Source organism: Eriocheir sinensis, chromosome 5 (genome assembly GCF_024679095.1).
Source record: "Eriocheir sinensis breed Jianghai 21 chromosome 5, ASM2467909v1, whole genome shotgun sequence".
Taxonomy (NCBI): domain Eukaryota; kingdom Metazoa; phylum Arthropoda; class Malacostraca; order Decapoda; family Varunidae; genus Eriocheir; species Eriocheir sinensis.
Genome location: NC_066513.1, coordinates 16,971,222 through 16,990,457, shown reverse-complemented (window position 1 = coordinate 16,990,457; position 19,236 = coordinate 16,971,222). Strand labels below are relative to the sequence as shown.

The following is a 19,236-nucleotide window of genomic DNA, read 5'->3' as shown; positions in this document are numbered from 1 at the left end:
CCTTTTTACAACGGTTTCCCTATTGATGGTAATTCCTGCCATGGCTGCTATAGTCCTTGAATCGTTCTCTAGTTGGACCTGTTCTACATAGTGACACGACTACTTTCAAGTTGCACCGATATGGAATATTTACTTGTGATTAACGGACTAAGTTAAACATTTATCAAAATGGAGAGGATTTTTCCACGAAATATTACATTAGGTCATATTTAAATACCTCATTTAGCAAACGAAAATTATCACTTCCGAACCCATGTTTAGAAACTACTTCAACCGACAGTTGCAATATGATGGATCCTTTTTAAGTAAGATCACCTATCCTAATTCTAACTTACATTATGCATATTTAGACTCCGCTAGATTCTTAAAACCGTATTTAACTTTTAATAGGTGGCCTATTCACAAGTTTTTGCCCGACCGGTAAATTTAGTAAAACAAAGTATGAGTATGTAAGTCTAGTAAGTAAATTTTAATCAAAGAATAATAATGATTAATATTTTTAAACTTTAGTAATAAAACTCTGCATTTGCATACTCGCTCTTCACTCTGAAATGTATACTTGCGCTTCACTCAGGAATAACCTTAACAATCCTCGCTTAAAAGGTGAGCGGTTTTCTAATTTGGCTATGGCCTATTAAAGCTATTTCCACATGGTCTGTGATTAGTAAGCACTTAGGCAAATAATGATGAGTATCCCACCGCTTATGCCACTAGTGTGTTGACTTCAACTGTTTTTAATATTTTTTACTAGAAGTGTGCTTCCTAGTTGTTAGGGTGACGCAACACAAATGTTAAATTATGAGGATTATTCACATTATGTTGATATATAATGGTAGCAAGCTTATTGAAGTTAAGTAACTATTATTTACACTTCATCATTCTGTTGGTAATGGTAGCGAGCTTATTGAAGTTAATTAAGAATGCTATTGACAACTCATTCTGTTGGTAATGGTAGCGAGCTTTTACCGAGTTACTTTACAACACTGATTACAACTCATCATTCCAATCACCAGAAGGGTGATTTCATAATATATATATATATATATATATATATATATATATATATATATATATATATATATATATATAGATAGATAGATAGATAGATAGATAGATATAGATATAGAGTCCTGGCCATAGCTAACAAAAACTACCCTATTCAAGTTTCTATGGTGCATAATTATACAATAAAATGTATCCCTTCAACCACCGATCGATATGTGTTCACAAAGATGATCATGGGGGGAAGGTATTCGTGTGGGGTTAAGATACCAAGGGGGTGATCATAAGCCCACACAAAAGGGGATGTTCACGTACTACATAGGGACACACAAGTGAGGTACCAGCTCAGTCAGTATGCAAGGGAACCTGTGGGGGTGAGGTCCAGACGGTGTGTGAGACAATTCACTCTTAAGTAACATTAACATTGTATCAAGATAACACACTAACAAGCTTAAGTATTGGTCCCTAGGAGCTGGGTTCAACGTACCTGTGGGGGTGAGGTCCAGACGGTGTGTGAGGGAGACACCCCTCACACAGTCGGCTTATCATGCACCTCCCCCCACTGCCAGCGGCTAGTGAACGCATTTATCGGTGGTTTAGTTAACATCCAATTGGCCTGTTCCGCCAGTTCAGCAAGAGTTTCGAAGCAACTGGTTCTCTCACTCAATACAGGTGAAAAATTCTGCTCGTCAATCCTCCATGAAAAAAACTAACCTGTGATCATTCGGCCCTTCGGCCGAGGCGTAGTCACGCCACCAGCTCCACATCTGGTTCATAACCACCTGATTCACAAGCAGCAGATCAGTTATTACAGGTTACCGATTTCTCAGTTTTCCCCGCATTACATATGCAACTTAATTAATCTGCGAGGAGGTATTTCTCGCAACATCGGCTGGACCGCCGCCAGAGGAGGATATATGCTTTCGTGAACATTATTATTATCATTATTATTGTTATTATTATTATTATTATTACGTCTGAACGTTTATGTAAAGGTCAGGGGTGGAATGGGAGGGAGGGGGGGGGGGTCTGTGGTGAGGAGTGAGGACCACAGAGTTATGTACCTAGAGCGCGCGAGCCAGACACTCTGGTGCGGCAACCGGAAGTACCTCGGCCGCCATCTTTAGGAGCCCAGTCCAGCCAACTCTGTGCTTCAGCCGGCAACTTCAAAGTGGAGGTAGGTGGTGATGGTGGTGGTGATGTTGTTGTTGTTGTTGGTGGTGGTGGTGTTGGTGATGATGGTGGTGGTGCTATAGCGGTAGTGGTGGTGATGTTGATGGTGGTGGGTGGAGGAGTTGGTTGAGAGAGAGAGAGAGAGAGAGACGTGACATATGACATAACTCAGGTTTTATACTCTCTCTCTCTCTCTCTCTCTCTCTCTCTCTCTCTCACCACCACCACCACCACTATCACGTACCACCAGCACCACCACCACCACTATCACGTATCACCACCATCATCATCGATCATCACCACCACCACCACCACTATCACGTACCACCAGCACCACCACTATCACGTACCACCACCACCACCACTATCACGTATCACCACCATCATCATCGATCATCACCACCACCACCATCACCACCACCACTATCACGTACCACCACCACCACCACTATCACGTATCACCATCATCATCATCGATCATCACCACCACCACCATCACTATCACGTACCACCACCACCACCACCACTATCATGTACGTACCACCACCACCACCACTATCACGTACCACCACCATCATCATCGATCATCATCACCACCACCACCATCACCACCATCATCACCACCACCACCAACCCCATCATCATCATCACCACCATCACCACCATCATCACCACCATCATCACCACCATCATCACCACCACCACCATCACCACCATCATCACCACCACCACTACCACCGGCCATTACCACCATCATCACCGCCACCACCAACCCCACCACCATTATCACCACCACCATCACCACCACCACCAACCCCACCACCATCATCACCACCATCATCACCACCACCATCATCATCATCATCACCACCACCACCACCATCATCACCACCACCACCACCATCATCACCACCACCACCATCACTACTACCACCGTCACCACCACTATCACCACCACCACCACCATCACCACCATCATCATCATCATCATCATATCACCATCACCACCACCACCATCACCACCACCATTATCACCACCACCACCACCATCATCACCACCACCACCATCACCACCACCACCATAGGCGGATCTAGGGAGGTTTCCTGGGGGGGGCCAAAGAGGATAGGGGCGCTTTGAATTTTTGGTGAGAGAGATAGGCGAGCGAAGCGAGCCCAATCAGCTGGTTTTTGAGATTTTGAAGTATTTTATGTAGCACCATGAGCAAGGCCTTTCAGAAAAAATCCTGTGTTTTAACAATAAGTGTTTTGCTATTTAGAAAGTTCATTTGATATTTTTTTCACAAGAAGATTGAAATAGGTAAAAAAAAAATACTTGCTAATCAAAAATATTTATAGAAGTAAACATCAATAATAGTTAATGAAAATTTAAAACATAAATAATTTTACTTGCAAGTTTTCATACTTTCAATGAGTAATTATTCCATGGATTTTACTAGTATCTGAATCCATTTGAAAATGTTATTGGATGAATGATTATGATAGTTAAACGTACAATCAATCAGTAAAATCAAAATATACTGTAGTAGTAACTAAGAATATAATGCAGGGCACCTGGCACCAAATCCCTACAGTTGGCAGCTTATATACAAATCATTCATGTACAGTTGCCCAAGGAAATTCTTCTAATCAAAGAAATATACCTTTCAATCTGGCTTTAATATACTCTTTCAAATCTGAATAAAATGATCTAATAATGGTCAGAAAAGAGATGACGAAGATTTTAGTGCTTGAAGGGGATAATAGTAGTATTCGTATTTTTTTGTAAAATTTGCATTGAAAAATGGATAGGGTTTTGTTAAATTGTAGACTGACTAGAACTAACTTAAGGTTTCCTTTCTCCTAATCAATACAACCGAACTGAGATTAAATTAAAAGCTATTCTGGACTTCTGAGCAAATGAATGTAATGAATCTCGTAACTCAACTCATAAGCAACCAGTGTTACCATGCAGTCTGCAATGAATTGGGGTCTCATGAAGACTCTACAAGGTAAATGATAATTTCCTTAAAGCGACATGGAATACCTATCTATTACAGCTTCTGTAGAAGGAAGACGATTGCGATGTGTTTGGAGCAGAACAAGGGCCTCCAATCTCTCTTCGGACATTGTGCTCCTGATAGCAGAGCACGTACGGTCAACCTTGCTGAACATCCTCTCTGCCTCACAAGTTGACACAGGGAGTGTGGCTAAGAGAGTTAGTAGAGTCAGCATATTGGGAAATACAGCTTCCATACCCTTACACTCATTGATTGTTGCCACTACTGTTGTAGGTTTTTTCTCACATGATGACCAATGCCTCTGCCAAATCTTGAACTCGTCTCTTACAGAAGATTCTATTGGGTTATCTTTCATCAGTGGGCCATATTTGACAAATGCAGGTTGTACATCCTCCCATGACTTGTCACTCACAATACTAGGAATGAGAGAGCTCAGTCCAGCCTTTTTTTTAATGGAACATAATATTTTCCTATCGATCAATGCCAAGGAATATTATGTATTCCAATTTAAATTTTAATTATTTGGTCTCCTAGGGGCGCCACCATAGCTCCTAAGGGCGCCACCATAGCTCCTGGGGGGGGGGCCATGGCCCCCATGGCCCCCCCCCAAATCCGCCAGTGACCACCACCACCACCATCAAAACCACCACCACAGAGTGAGGGAAAGTGGGCTCCCCAAGATGGCTGCCGCACCAGGGTAGCTTGCCTCACCCGCCGCCAACCCCACAACACGGGAGCGCGCGCTCTAGGTATATAACTCTGTGGTGAGGACGAGCGCGGCGCTTTGTAAACAACATTCCTGTCAGAGAAATGCTGAGGCGCGGAGCGCGGACGCGGGTCTGAGGTTAGTGCTGAGGTGATATGTCTTGCAGGCCCGAATGTTAGGGGATGGGGAGCAGGGGAGCAGAGGTTATCTCAAAGGAAATAAGTGAGTGGGAATTGTCATTTGCAAGGGGTCACCGAAACCCAGCTCTAGGAAAGGATGGCTGTCAGTTTAGGTAACAAGTTGATAGGCATTGAAAGGAATGAAAACTGTAGGAAAGGTGGAGTATGATTTATTTTTTGGCTAATATGGAAATAAACGTGGCCATCGCGTAAAGTTAATACTGTCATTGTGTTGTACTTTATTTCTCTGAATGCAATAGAATAACTTAGCTTGCAGAAAACTGACATGTTTGTATGCGTGTTATGCACCTATACTGGTGCCCTGCGCATTATTATCAAGATCATGACGTCAAACTCTTGATGTATAAAGTTTATGAGTGCAGTAGAGGACATTGCATCTACTAAGTAGTGAGGGGGCAGGTTAGATATAGTCAGGTTAGGTTGGGTTGTTAGATTTAGTGATTTTATAGTTGTTAAGTTTACTAATTGTTTACAATGAATATGTGTAATATGCTGTGCCACTGCTGTCTAAGCAGTAGGCTATGCTAATCTACAATTTTCCTTTTTTGGGGGGTCAAAATAGAACATGTATATAACTTTTAATGAGCTAGAGTTAGGTAGGTGTGAAGCTATCGAAGATGATTTGGGTTAAAAATAAGTAAATGTCAAGAGAAAGAGTATGCTGAAGGGTAAATTTTAAGTTAAGAGTATCCTCAGATTTTTAGGAGAAACTTTTATTTTTATTCTGGAAAGTTTTTGTGTTGTGACTAGATCTTCTAATTGATTTTGATGTAAATCACTAGTTTTCTCTGTCCTCCCCTTCCACCCTCTCACAAAATAATGATTTGCATGAGAAACAGTTAGCAGATTAAAATACATTTTCTTGGTTGTAATATTAAGTGATATATCGATTTTTTTTGTAGTTTCAAAGCTGAAGCAAATACCGGTACTTCAGTTTATGTCATAATATTATATATCAATTTGAATTACCTAATATACATTTGCATAGGGACTTGTTTGAAATAAATACTGTGGAAAGGTATCAGAGTTTTGGTAACATCACCATCCTTACATAAGGTAACATTATTAATATTGTGTTAAGTACATTGTATTATAATTGATCTTTATTCCTGCACTAGTCACTTCTGCTCTCCCTCCCACACTCTCATTCATTACAGTTTCAAAGTGCTGCTTCCATACCTCCCTTATCTCCTCATTCCCTCTCACAAGCACCCATCTTTCCTCTTCATGCCACAAATGTCATTCTTTTCTCCCCCTATTTCTCTTTTAACTTCTTTCCAGAAAAGTTTTATGTTCTGGTATTTTGCTGAAATTTTCCTACCCAAATCCTGATCCACTCGCTTTACTTTCCCTAACCAATCTCTTTACCAACATCTTACTCTCCCTGTACTTTCTCTCCCATCTCCCTCTCACCTCTTCCATCATATTTCTCTGTAACATTTTATTGTAGTTCCTTCTTTTCTCCTCAACTGCCTCTTTTATCTCATCCGTCCACCATGCACTCCCTTTCTTTCCTTTTCCACACGACATATACCTGACTACTTCCTCAGTTGCTCTGACCACAGAACTCTTAAAAACCTCATTCACTCCTTCACTGTGTTCTTTCTGTGCTCTTGCTCTTCCAAGTATTTCCTCCACTTTCGTCCTATATATATCCCCCCTCCCTGTGGCCACTGTCATGCAATTTCCCACTTTCTAGTTCCTTCCTACCCTTTTCCTTATTCCCATTCCCCCTGAATTCCCATTTTTCCTTCATTCTAATTTTAGCTACTACCGTGAAGTGATCAGATCCACCATACATTCCTCTCACCACCTTTGCATGCACTACATCCTGTGGCAACCTCGTAGCCACAGCTATATAATCTATTACACTCCTCATGTCACCCCTTGCCCATGTATACCTATGAATTAGTTTGTGCTGGAAGTAGGTGTTTGCCAAGAACAGACCCCTCTCAGCACAAACATCCACAAGGTATTGTCCATTATCATTCACTCCATCCACACCCCATTTCCCAACCACACCACCAATCTCCCTGTTTCCAACTTTTGCATTCATATCTCCTAACACAAGAATTCTTCTTTCACTTTCAAAGTTTTTAAACACTGTCCTAAGTCCTCCCAAAATCTCCTCATCTCACTCATGCCTTTCCTCCCCTTACCATTCATAACCTGGCGCATATACACACACCCATGCTTACCTTACTATCCCTATCTTCCCTGTCATCCACACTATCCTCCAACCACACCACTCATGCCCATCCAATCTCGCCCACACTCTTGGGGAGGCCAACAGCACACACCCCTGTCTCCCCTTTCCCCCCTTGACCCCTGCCCACACTACTCCTCCCTCCACACCCTCCCACAGCCTCTCCCCACCCTCACTTCCACCCCCCCACGCACCACTACCTTTTACATGCATGCATCTCACTCACACCTAGCACATCAAACTGTCAAACTGACCACACCTGCACAAACTTCAAAACAATGACTCAGTGGAATATTTGGCTAATACTGCCATCTTAGTAAAACTTGATAGCTACTTTGAGTAATGTTGCCCAAGGTTGCATGGCTAAAGGTCAACTGAACACAGGGTGGAGGTACCCACCCTTCCTGCGCAATGACTTCTCAGGCCATCTTGACACAACTTGCTCACTCATTCCTCCCAGCCATTTGGAATATTTTCGCTAGTTTTGTAGCTTTGATCGTAAGTCATGAAACTTGGAACTATTGCTATCCTATCGCTAGACTTGATCTCACCGGTTAGAAAAACACTAGTCATAGGGCTTCACTGTAGTAAAACTGTATGTCTGGTGGAGGGTGGGGCATTTTCTTTTAGAATTTAATATTACAGATTTTATGTGACAATGAGATTCATGACTTTCAGGTGGATTGACTTGAAAAATCATGTCACAGGCCCTTTGCTCTACTATTAATACTTACATAATCATTTATGCAATACATCTTTTATTTTAACTGGTTCTTCCATTTTCATTTCTTTAATATTTGATAGCTCTTTCTCATCTATTAATTTATATATTTGAATTGCTTCATTATTGTTTTTCTCTAAGCTATATACAATCAAACTATTCTTCCTTTTCTTGTATCTCCTTGATCTCCTCTACTATCATTGCTGTTGTTTCCACTAGAACATTATATAGATCTAATACATTATCAATCACTTTTTTCCCTATTTTTCCTTCCATGGCTTTCACTGTCTTCAGCATACTCATATCTCAGAGCCTTGTTTTCCTCTGCTTTGACCATTTTTCTTGTCCAGTCTCTTTATCATGCTCCTATAATCTCTCAACAGTCATTACACATCCAAACAGCTGTCTTCTTGAAAGATTCAGTAGTGTGACACTTCCACTTGCACTGAGTGGCTAAATCAGTTAGTTGTTCATCATGTGATGCACATCTTGGTATAGTTACCTTTGTCATTCATGCTTTATGTGTTCTAAAACTTACCTTGTCTCCCTCTATCATAAGCCAAATGAGAAAGTGAGTTTTTTTTCTATTTTCTGAAAAGTAGGAAAAGACTTAGGCAGTTTTTTTTTTAAGGTGATGGCATGTTGCTAGAGTGTCCCAGGAATGAGAGAAGTTATGATACAGGTACTAATGCAGGAAATAGGAATAGGTTGTCAGAGGGGAATTAAAATTTGTGATGAAGTTTGGTTAGAGTTAAGTATTTTACATGGAGGAACCAATGAAGTGAGAGAATGTATAAAGGAATATTTAGAGAATGTCAGGGTGGTACATACTGTGTAAAGTAGACTTCAAAAAATGTCCTTCCTCCATAATATTACTAAATCTTATCTTTCTTTCTTTCAGGTCGGTGACCTGAGGGAGCAACCCATTATAAAGGGTGTAGTCAATATTGATTGAATGACTATCAAACTAAGACCAAATCCTTAGTTGAAAGCTGGAAACTACAGAAGAAAAAAAATCAGTGAAACAAAGGAAGGAAGACAAAGGAGAGAAACCTAAAAAGCATTTCAAGGCATCAGAGGTCTAAAGAAAACGTAACATTTAATGAATCTTTCTTTGTGATGACTCTCCTTGTAGTGGTCCTCCCTGTTCTTGTGAAATTGTGACTTGCTGCTTAAAATGGAAAATAAGCCATAGAGACACTGGAAGGGTACTCCATGGTCATTACTCTGGTTATAGCTTGACAGCCAGCACAGACCCTTCTTTAGCTGGTGAAGTTCAAGATTTGTAAACCGAAGCGTTTGACTGGCTGTATCATTTGGGTCTGCTCTGTTACAAAGTCCCCTGCCTCTCTGTACTAAATTCAACAGTATGGGCTCCTACAAGGTAATTAACCAAGCACTCACAAAAACAGTTTGGTTTAAAGTTTCTGAAAGAATGCATATCTTCACCCCTTTCCATGATGACTCCCTATGCTGTTAGTTGATTTTTTTTGTACATATTTGAAATGCTCTAATATAATTTTGTACTATGTAACATACCATGTGAATTTTCTAAGAACATTTGTGTTTAGGAAAAGGATGTGTGTTATGAGTTAATCTGCCCTTCAGTTTCTTTGGAAATTAAGTTTTCCAACTAAGATAAATATGTAAATCAACAAACCCCTCCTGCTTAATTAACTAAATGTCATCATGACTGCCACTGACAAAACTACATTTTTCTGACAGAATTTGATAATATTTTTAATGAATCTAATGACTATTTCTTTCAAAACTATTATTATTATTATTTTTATGCTTTTCCCCTACTCCAGTGTGAGTGCAAGTGGCTTACAAGAGAAACTGCAAATATGCTACAGAGAACATATCAAAACTTATTAGAAAAAATAGCCTCATTCTTGGAGATGCTCAAATGAAGGAATAATAATATGGTACTGATATTAATCTCTGGTGAAAAAATGGGAGGATGAATGGAGGGACGTGGAGTCGGAGTTGGATTCAGAGTCATCACAGTTGCTGACTTTTGGTCGGGGCCGGGGTGGTCGAAATATCTCTGATTCCAACTCCTTTATGTAATGAATTCTCATATAAAGTACTTGGCTGCACTACTAGAATATTGTTGCCACTTTATGGGATATTTCCACAAATTTGTTTTAGAGGCAAGTTTTTCTGTGAGCTCTTGTGGGAACACATTAAAAAAAAAAAAAAAAAAAAAAAAATCAATATGGATTTTTCTTGTGGAAATGTGGATTATTAACCTAAATTAATAAGATAAATTACAAGACGTTGTCATAGAAGACGTACCCAATGGCACATGCTGTACCGGGCGAGTCGGACTCCTTTAATATACTTGTGTGTGTCTCCACTCTTGTCTCAGTACTGAATCTGTGCTATGCTGCTCAGAACTCAACATAGGGTTGCCAGGTCTATCCTTTTATTAAGGACAACCTGTCATCTATGAGATCTGAAAGTCCTATTCATGCTAAACAAACAAACAAAAACAAAAAGGTTAGGCCAAATCTGTGGTCGTAATGTGAATCATAGTGTAGTGGGAACTGACCGAGAGTAGCTAATGTAATGTGCATTGTATTTACCTATTTGTAGTCTACTGGGAGTGCAGTTTCTCTGCAAGTAGCTCACTACATTCTTTCAAGATCCACCCTGATACTCCATCCGGCCCCGTCGCCTTTTTTACATCCAGCTTGTCCAAACTTTTCTTGACCTTTTGCACCGTCAGCTGTATCTTCTGCATAACCCTTCCTCTTTCCTGGCCCGGGGGTTGTACAAAATCTCCTTCTTTTGTGAAAACTCTATGGAAGCTGTTGTTCATCACCTCTGCCATCTCTGCTGGGTCCTCATATGCAGTTTCATCCATTTTCAGTTTATCGATTGTTTCTCTATTCTTTAATTAGCAGTTCACATGTCTATAGTTTGGGTTGGTCTTTGTACTTGTTAATTATATCTTTTTTATATTTCCTTTTTTCTTCTCTTCTAATCTTTGTATATTCATTCCTTACTTGTTTGAAATCATTCCACGAGTTGATTCTTCTTCGTCTCCTCCATCTTTTCCAAGCTTCCTCTTTTCTCTTTCTAGCTGCCTTGCATCTTTTGTTAAACCACTCCTTTTTACCAACATCCCTTTTGGTTACCTTAGGGACATATCTATTTTCGGCTTCCTTGTATAGCTTAAAAACTCCTCCCACTTATTCTGTGTTCTCTTGGCTTTGTACAGCCCACTCCAATTTCCATTTTCAAAAAAAGTTCTCATGCTAACAAGTCTGCCTTACAGTAGTTGCTTCTCCCGATTTTGTGATCCTCTTTTCGGTCAATCGTTCTCTTTTCTGATGCTTCAAATTCCACAACCGCATGGTCACTCTTCGCTATTGGACAATCTACTTTAAGATTTTCTATTATTTCCAGCTCCTTACTAAATACCAGGTCTAGTCTTGATGCCTCTCTTTCATTCCCGAATCTGGTATGTTCCTTGATCCACTGAGTCAGCACATGTTCCATTGCCAGTTGTAGGAATCTTCCTTCCCATGACTCGTCTGCTCCCTGCATCTGCCAATCCTCCAATTCCACCTCCTTGCCGTTGAAAGTACCCATTATAATTATTCTCTCACACTCCCTCAACATTCCATCCAGGCAACTCACCGTGTCTTGTATCATTTGTTCATTTTCTCGCAACTTCCATGCGTTTGTTCTTTGGGGCACATCCCCCCTTTTTTTTTTCTACAACAAAGGAGACAGCTCAAGGGCACACAAAAAAAAACAATAATAATAAAAAAAGCCCGATACTCACTGCTCCCAAAAAAGAATCAAAAGAGGTGGCTGAAAGAAAGGTCAATTTCGGTAGGAGAGGTGTCCTGATACCCTCCTTTTGAAAGAGTTCAAGTCGTAGGCAGGAGGAAATACAGATGAAGGAAGATTGTTCCAGAGTTTACCAGCGTGAGGGATGAAAGAGTGAAGATGCTGGTTAACTCTTGCATAAAGGGTTTGGACAGTATAGAGATGAGCATGAGTAGAAAGTCATGTGCAGTGGGGCCGCGGGAGGGGGGAGGTATGCAGTTAGCAAGTTCAGAAGAGCAGTCAGCGTGGAAATATCGATAGAAGATAGAAAGTGAGGCAACATCACGGCGGAATTTAAGAGGTAGAAGACTATCAGTAGGAGGAGGAGAGCTGATGAGACGAAGAGCCTTAGACTCCACTCTGTCCAGAAGAGCCGTGTGAGTGGAGCCTCCCCACACGTGAGATGCATACTCCATACGAGGGCGGACAAGGCCCCTGTATATGGATAGCAACTGCGCGGGGGAGAAGAACTGGCGGAGGCGATACAGAGCACCCAACCTCGAGGAAGCTGATTTAGCGAGAGAGGAGATATGAAGTTTCCAGTTGAGATTTTGAGTTAAGGATAGACCAAGGATGTTTAGTGTTGAAGACGGTGACAGCTGAGTGTTGTCGAAGAATAGGTGATAGGTGTTTGGAAGATTGTGTCGAGTTGATAGGTGGAGAAATTGAGTTTTTTGAGGCATTGAAGGACACAAGGTTCCTTCTGCTCCAATCAGAAATGATAGCAAGGTCTGAGGTTTAGCATTCTGCAGCCTCCAGTCTGGATTTGTGTACTTCCTGTTGAGAGGGTCTTCTATTGAAAGAAGTTGAATAATGCAGAGTGGAGTCATCGGCGTATGAGTGGACAGGACAGTTTGTTATGGAAAGAAGATCATTGATGAATAACAGGAAGAGAGTGGGTGATAGGACAGAGCCCTGTGGAACGCCATTGTTGATAGGTTTAGGGGAAGAGCAGTGACCGTCTACCACTGCAGAGATAGAACGGCCGGAAAGGAAACTGGAGATAAAGGAACAGAGAGAGGGATAGACTCCGAAAGAGGGCAGTTTAGAAAGCAAAGACTGGTGCCAGACTCTATCGAAGGCTTTCGATATGTCTAGTGCAACAGAGAAAGTTTCACCGAAACGGCTAAGAGAGGGTGACCAAGAGTCAGTTAAGAGAGCAAGAAGATCGCCAGTAGAACGCCCCTTGTGGAATCCATACTGGCGATCAGATAGAAGGTTAGAAGTGGAAAGGTGCTTTTGAAGCTTCCGGTTAAGGATTGATTCAAAAGCTTTAGATAGACAGGAAAGTAAAGCTATAGGGCGGTAGCTTAAGGGATTGGAACGGTCACCCTTCTTAGGCACAGGCTGTACAAAGGCATACTTCCAGCAGGAAGGAAAGATAGATGTTGATAGGCAGAGACGAAAGAGTTTGACCAGGCAGGGTGTTAGCACAGAAGCACAGTTTTTAAGGACAATAGGAGGCACTCTATCAGGTCCATAAGCCTTCTGAGAGTTGAGGCCAGAGAGGGCATAGAAAATATCATTTGGAAGAATCTTAATAACAGGCACAAAGGAGTCAGAGGGGGGATGAGTAGGCAGCTTTAGAGACAGATGAGATGGCAGTGCTGCCATCAGAGTTAAGGAGAGAAGGGAAAGAGGAAGAAGTGAAATTGGAGGAGATATTTTTGGCTTGATGCCAGAAGTCACGGGAAGAATTAGAAGAAGCAAGGTGTTGACATTTTCTATTAATGAAAGAAGTTTTGGTAAGTCGGAGAATAGATTTGGCATGATTCTGGGCTGAAATGTAAAGATCAAAGTTAGCGGGAGTTCGAAGGCTCTGGAACCTTTTGTGAGCTGCCTCTCTATCTTTAATAGCATGAGAACAAGCATGATTAAACCAAGGCTTTTTAGCATGAGGAGTAGAGAAAGTACGTGGAATGTATGCCTCCATTCCAGAGACAATCACCTCTGTGATGCGCTGAGCACACACAGAGGGGTCTCTCTCCTGGAAGCAGTAATCATTCCACAGGAAATCGGGAAAGTACATCCTCAGGTCGGCCCACCGAGCTGAAGCAAAATGCCAGAAGCATCGCCTCTTCGGTGGGTCCAGAGGATGTACAGGAGCAATAGGACAGGATACAGAAATATGGTTATGATCGGAGGAGCCCAATGGAGAGGAAAGTTTGACAGAGTAAGCAGAAGGATTAGAGGTAAGGAAGAGGTCTAGAATGTTGGGCCTGTCTCCAAGACGGTTGGGAATACAAGTAGGGTGCTGAGCCAACTGCTCTAGGTCGTTGAGGAGAGCAAAGTTGTAGGCTTGTTCACCAGGCTGGTCAGTGAAAGAGGATGAAAGCCAAAGCTGGTGGTGAACATTGAAATCTCCCAAGAAAGAGATTTCAGCAAAGGGAGAGTGAGTCAAGATGTGCTCCACTTTAGAGTTCAAATAGTCAAAGAATTTTACATAGTTAGTAGAGTTAGGCAAGAGATAAACAGCACAGATGTATTTAATAATAGAATGACAATGAAGTCTTAGCCAGATGGTGGAAAATTCAGAAGTGTCAAGGTCGTGGGGACGAGAGCAAGTGATGTCGTTGCGCACGTAGGCGCAACATCCAGCTTTAGATTGAAATTTAGGATAGAGATAGTAGGAAGGAACAGAGTAGAGGTTGCTGTCAGTAGCCTCAGAAACCTGTGTTTCGGTGAGGAAGAGAAGGTGAGGTTTAGAGGAGGAGAGATGGTGTTCCACAGAATGAAAATTAGAACGAAGACCTACTACATAATGTTTCCTTCTTCCTTCAGCTCCTACAATTTTCACTTTCAACACCTCTGCCAAGCCTTCACCCTCAATCACCTTCTCCATCCTAATGCCTTTTTTTACCATCAACATCACACCTCCTCCCTGTTTTCTCCCTCTGTCTCTCCTCCATGTATGCACCTTCTCCAATCCCCACCACTTCAATTGGGTCACACAACTTAGTTTCCATCAACCCCACAATATCAGGTTCTTTGTCTCTCAAATAGTCGTTAAACTCTATGCACGATGAAACTACAGTACCCTCTCGAGTTTTGCGCTATCCGAGTTTCGTGATCCTCGAGTTTCGCGGTTAGTCCTAAATTCTTACCATCCTGACACGTGCATTATCACCCCGAGTTTTGCGCTGCTTTGACAGGTACGGGTCATGCCTACTTACCATCGGCGTCACGCACGCTACCAAAAGGTAGTATCACACTGGACGTTTTCCTCCAAACGTTGTGGCTATGGCAAGGAGAGAGAGAGAGAGAGAGAGAGACTTATTAATTAACACGTTAACCGTGTTCGAACTTCCCACCGCCTCCTCCCTGTCGCATTTGGTTCAACTCGGCGCAGCCTCAATACCACGCGAGCCCACGACTCAAGAGGAGGTATGTAGCTTCACTCTGGTTATGAGCCCCTCTCATGAAAGGTGAGATAGAGATGACGAAACCAAGGAGAAGGGTGTGGGGAGGGAGGGTCAGAAAGGAGAGTCAGGTCAGGGCTTTGGTTAGGACATGACCTGACTCAGGTAAGGTCATGTCCATACTTGTCACACACACACAGAAGGTGAAATGAGAAGGATGGGGCAGAAAAGAGAGTCAGATCAGTGCTAAATAAATAAATACACACACACAGAGGTGAAATGGGAAGACTATGCAACAAAGGGTGGAAAAAATACCTGGGGAAGTAAACTATTGAAGCTGGCAACAGATAACCTGTTGACGCAGTGGGTTGAAGGAGAAACAAGGCTGAGAGGGAATGATGAACCATCAAGACTAGACCTAATTTTCACATAAAAATGTTAGAGTTAGATGAAGGAGTCAGTCATGAGTGGCCCTTAGGAAAGAGCGACCATGAGCTATTAGAGATGAAAACTTTGGAAGGATATGAGTATTGAGATGAGGCATATAAGGAAAAAAGGAAAAACTACGCAAAGGCAGATTACGTTGGACTCAAGACTTTCTTCGCTGGGGTAGACTGGAGTGATATGAAGAGGAGTACTATATTCAAAAGAAATATGTCTTTTTATGAATATTTACAACAGAGATATAGAGATATATGTTCCATACTACACAGTAAAAACTAAAGGAGAGAAAACATGGTTTGGATGGAGGTGTGAAACAACAAGACGAAACAGAAATAAAGCATGGAGGAATTTAAAGAAAAGACCAAATAAGAATGACAGAGACAAATATAAAAAAAGAATGAAATGAATATGTGAAAATAAGGAGAGAAGAGGAAGCTAAATTTGAAAAAAGAATAGTTTGTAGTTGTAAGGAAGAACCAAAAATGTTTTACAAATTCATAAATGGGAAGTTAAAAAGAAATGAAGGAGTGGAAAGGCTAAAAGGAAAAAATGTATTCTACGAAAAGGACGAAGAAATTGCAGAAATATTAAATAAAAATTTTCATAAAGTATTTACGAAAGAGACCTACTGTGACTCAGGGCTTGAAAATTGTAATGAAGAGAAACTAATTATGTAAAGGTTGAGAAAGGGAAACTGTTGAAGCTGATGAAAACTTTAGATGGAAGAAAGCAATGGGACAGGATGAAATCTCAAGTCAAGTGCTAAAAGAGTGTAGAAATGAATTATTGGAGACACTTTATGACATAATAACATGTTCTATAAATACAGGAAAAGTGCCCTTAGAGTGGAAGAGAGCAAACACTGTACCAATTTATAAAAGTGGAGATAAAACTGAACCATTAAATTATAGACCAGTCTCTTTAACAAACGTAATGTGAAAGATTTGTGAAAGTATAATAAAAAACAATGGGTTGAACATTTAGAAAAGGAAAACATGATAAATAAAGGACAGTTTGGATTTAGAAAAGGGAAATTGTGTGTCACCAACTTACTATGTTTCTACTCAGGAGCAATAGACGTGGTGCAAGAGAGAGAAGGTTGGGCTGATTGTGTATATCTTGATTTGAAAAAGGCTTCAATGTTCCGCACAGAAGGTTAATCTGGAAACTACAGAAATGGGCAGAAAGATCAAGTGGATGAAGGATTACTTAACAGGAAGAGAAATGAGAATGGTGATTAGAGAAGACAAATCAAATTGGAGAAGAGTAGAGAGTGGAGTTCCTCAGGGCTCAGTTCTGGCACCAATAATGTTCATATATATATATATATATATATATATATATATATATATATATATATATATATATATATATATATATATATATATATATAAATGATATGCTGATGGGTATAAAAATTTTATGAGCCTTTTTGCAGACGATGCAAAGTTAATAAGAAAAGTGAAGACAGAGAAAGACTGTGAAGAGCTGCAAAAAGACCTGGGTAGAGTGTATAGATGGAGCCAGTTATGGGAGATGGAATTTAATGTAAACAAATGCCATGTTAAGGAAATGGGGAAAAGTAAAAAAAGACTAAGGAAAACATACAGGATGGGAGAAGGAAACTTAAAGATGGTACATGAAGAAAAAGACTTGGGAGTAACGATGCAAGACACACTATCCCCAGAAAAGCATATAAACAAGTTATTTGGAGAAACCTGCAGGATGATGCAAAATATAAGGGTATCATTCCACTATATGGACAAAAAAATGATGAAGAAAATTATAACAACACTGATAAGACCAAAACTTGAATATGCTGCAGTTGTGTGGTCACCTCACAAAAAGAAGGATATCAGAAAGTTGAAAAGGATACAGAGAATTGCAACTAAAATGGTCCCAGAACTCTCGAATATGATGTATGAAGACAGATTGAGGTAGATGGATTTGACACTGGAACAAGAAGGGAGAGAGGAGATCTGATCACACTTTATAAGTTGGTAAATAAGTTTGGTGAGGTGGATAGAGATGATCTCTACTGCAAGAACGCAGGGGCTGAGAGGACATGGAAAGAAACTAAATAAAGGAACCTGTTTGAGTGACTTGAAAAAGTATAGTTTTCCACATAGAAGTGCTGACACATGGAACAGCTTGCGGGAAGAGGTGGTGGAGGCGAGCAGTGTCCATCAAATGAAGGAAAGGCTGGATGAATGTAGATATGGAAATGGGACTATTAGAGCTTAGCCTGGGCCCTGTAGACTACAAATAGGTAAATACACACACACACGGCCACTGCTGAACCCCCGACGTGTCTTCATACTACAGGTAACTCTCGATTTATGCGAGTTTGGTTTACGCATTTTTGAAATAACGTGGGATCCAAAATCCAAATAAATGCTTAATTTACAGTTTTTTTTCACTTATACGCGATATTTTATGTAGTGGCCACCAGATGTCTCACGCAACTGGACTCACACGGCGCCGCGGCCACACAGCTGAGCTCAGTTCTTCCCGCGAATCACTTGAACAACAATACAGTACCCACGCTGCCACGCTACTCAACAATAGGGGTGGGCAGGTACCGGTACTAACGGTACTAACTATACGTTATGGTACCGGTACCGGTACCAATACTAGCCAGTCGCTCATGGTGTCCCAGTCCCTCATTTCTTCCTCACATGAGTGAGGCTGAGACTGAGAGCCTGAGTTGATATCTCGGTGATATGGATATTCTCTCTCTCTCTCTCTCTCTCTCTCTCTCTCTCTCTCTCTCTCTCTCTCTCCACTGAATGAAGTGAATATTTATTTTTCGATAGAGATCTTCAAACCTACCTCTTATTTGATTTACAGTGTTTTTGATTTACGCGACCCCTTCGAGGACACAATACTCGCGTAAATCGAGAGTTACCTGTACCATTAAGCTGCGCGGGAACTAAACCCTAGACGTGGAAATTAAGGTGGGAGCTGTGCTGTCCCGAAGTATTGAAGGCTGAGAGCAGTGAATAACACTGAATGATGAGCGAGGAGAAGGCGGGGCGACAGGAACGTCGCCACCGCCGGGTTTGTTTATACCGATAAGCAGGGGAGCCAAGACAAGGGACAGTGATTTTGAAGGTTTCTCGGAAGACGTGGATAGGCACAGAGACGTAATGTTGAGGAGACTTATTGACTTGGAAAGGGAGATGAAGAAATGAAGGACAGAATGGGGACGTTGGAGAGAGAGGTTGACGTCCTAAAGACGGAGAAAAATGTTTGGAAAAATGCATACAATGACCTGCACAAGCAGGTAACGTTGAATGAGAAGAAGACAGAGGATACAGAGGTTAAAGTCAAAAAATTTAAGGAAATGCATAAAGTCTGGAAGGAGGAACAAGAAAAGGAGAATGTTAGCTTTAAGAAATTTGTGGAGGAGCAAGTCAAGGCTAAGGATGAAGCTATAACTGAAAAGGTGATCAAGGTGATAAAAGAAAAAACAGAAATGGTGAGGGACACGGTTGAAAAAAAAAAAAGTCTGTAGTAGTGGTGAGCATTAATGAAGAGCACATGCCGATCAGACATACA

General features: G+C 41.2%; 1 protein-coding gene across 3 annotated transcripts in view; it reads left to right on the top strand.

Moving 5' to 3' along the window:
- The first annotated feature begins 2,037 nt into the window (after positions 1 to 2,037).
- LOC126984663 (WD repeat-containing protein 19-like) overlaps positions 2,038 to 19,236 on the top strand; it is a 161,769-nt gene continuing 144,570 nt past the window's right edge. The window contains exons 1-3 of one of the 3 annotated variants that reach the window (XM_050838552.1): positions 2,038 to 2,179; positions 4,849 to 5,037; positions 8,928 to 9,410. In XM_050838552.1, coding sequence (XP_050694509.1) covers positions 9,396 to 9,410 — 15 coding nt within the window. In that variant the 5' untranslated portion in view covers positions 2,038 to 2,179; positions 4,849 to 5,037; positions 8,928 to 9,395. Of the gene's footprint in view, positions 2,180 to 4,820; positions 5,038 to 8,927; positions 9,411 to 19,236 lie in introns of those variants that run through there. The other 2 variants (XM_050838560.1, XM_050838559.1) reach the window with 2 other exon arrangements.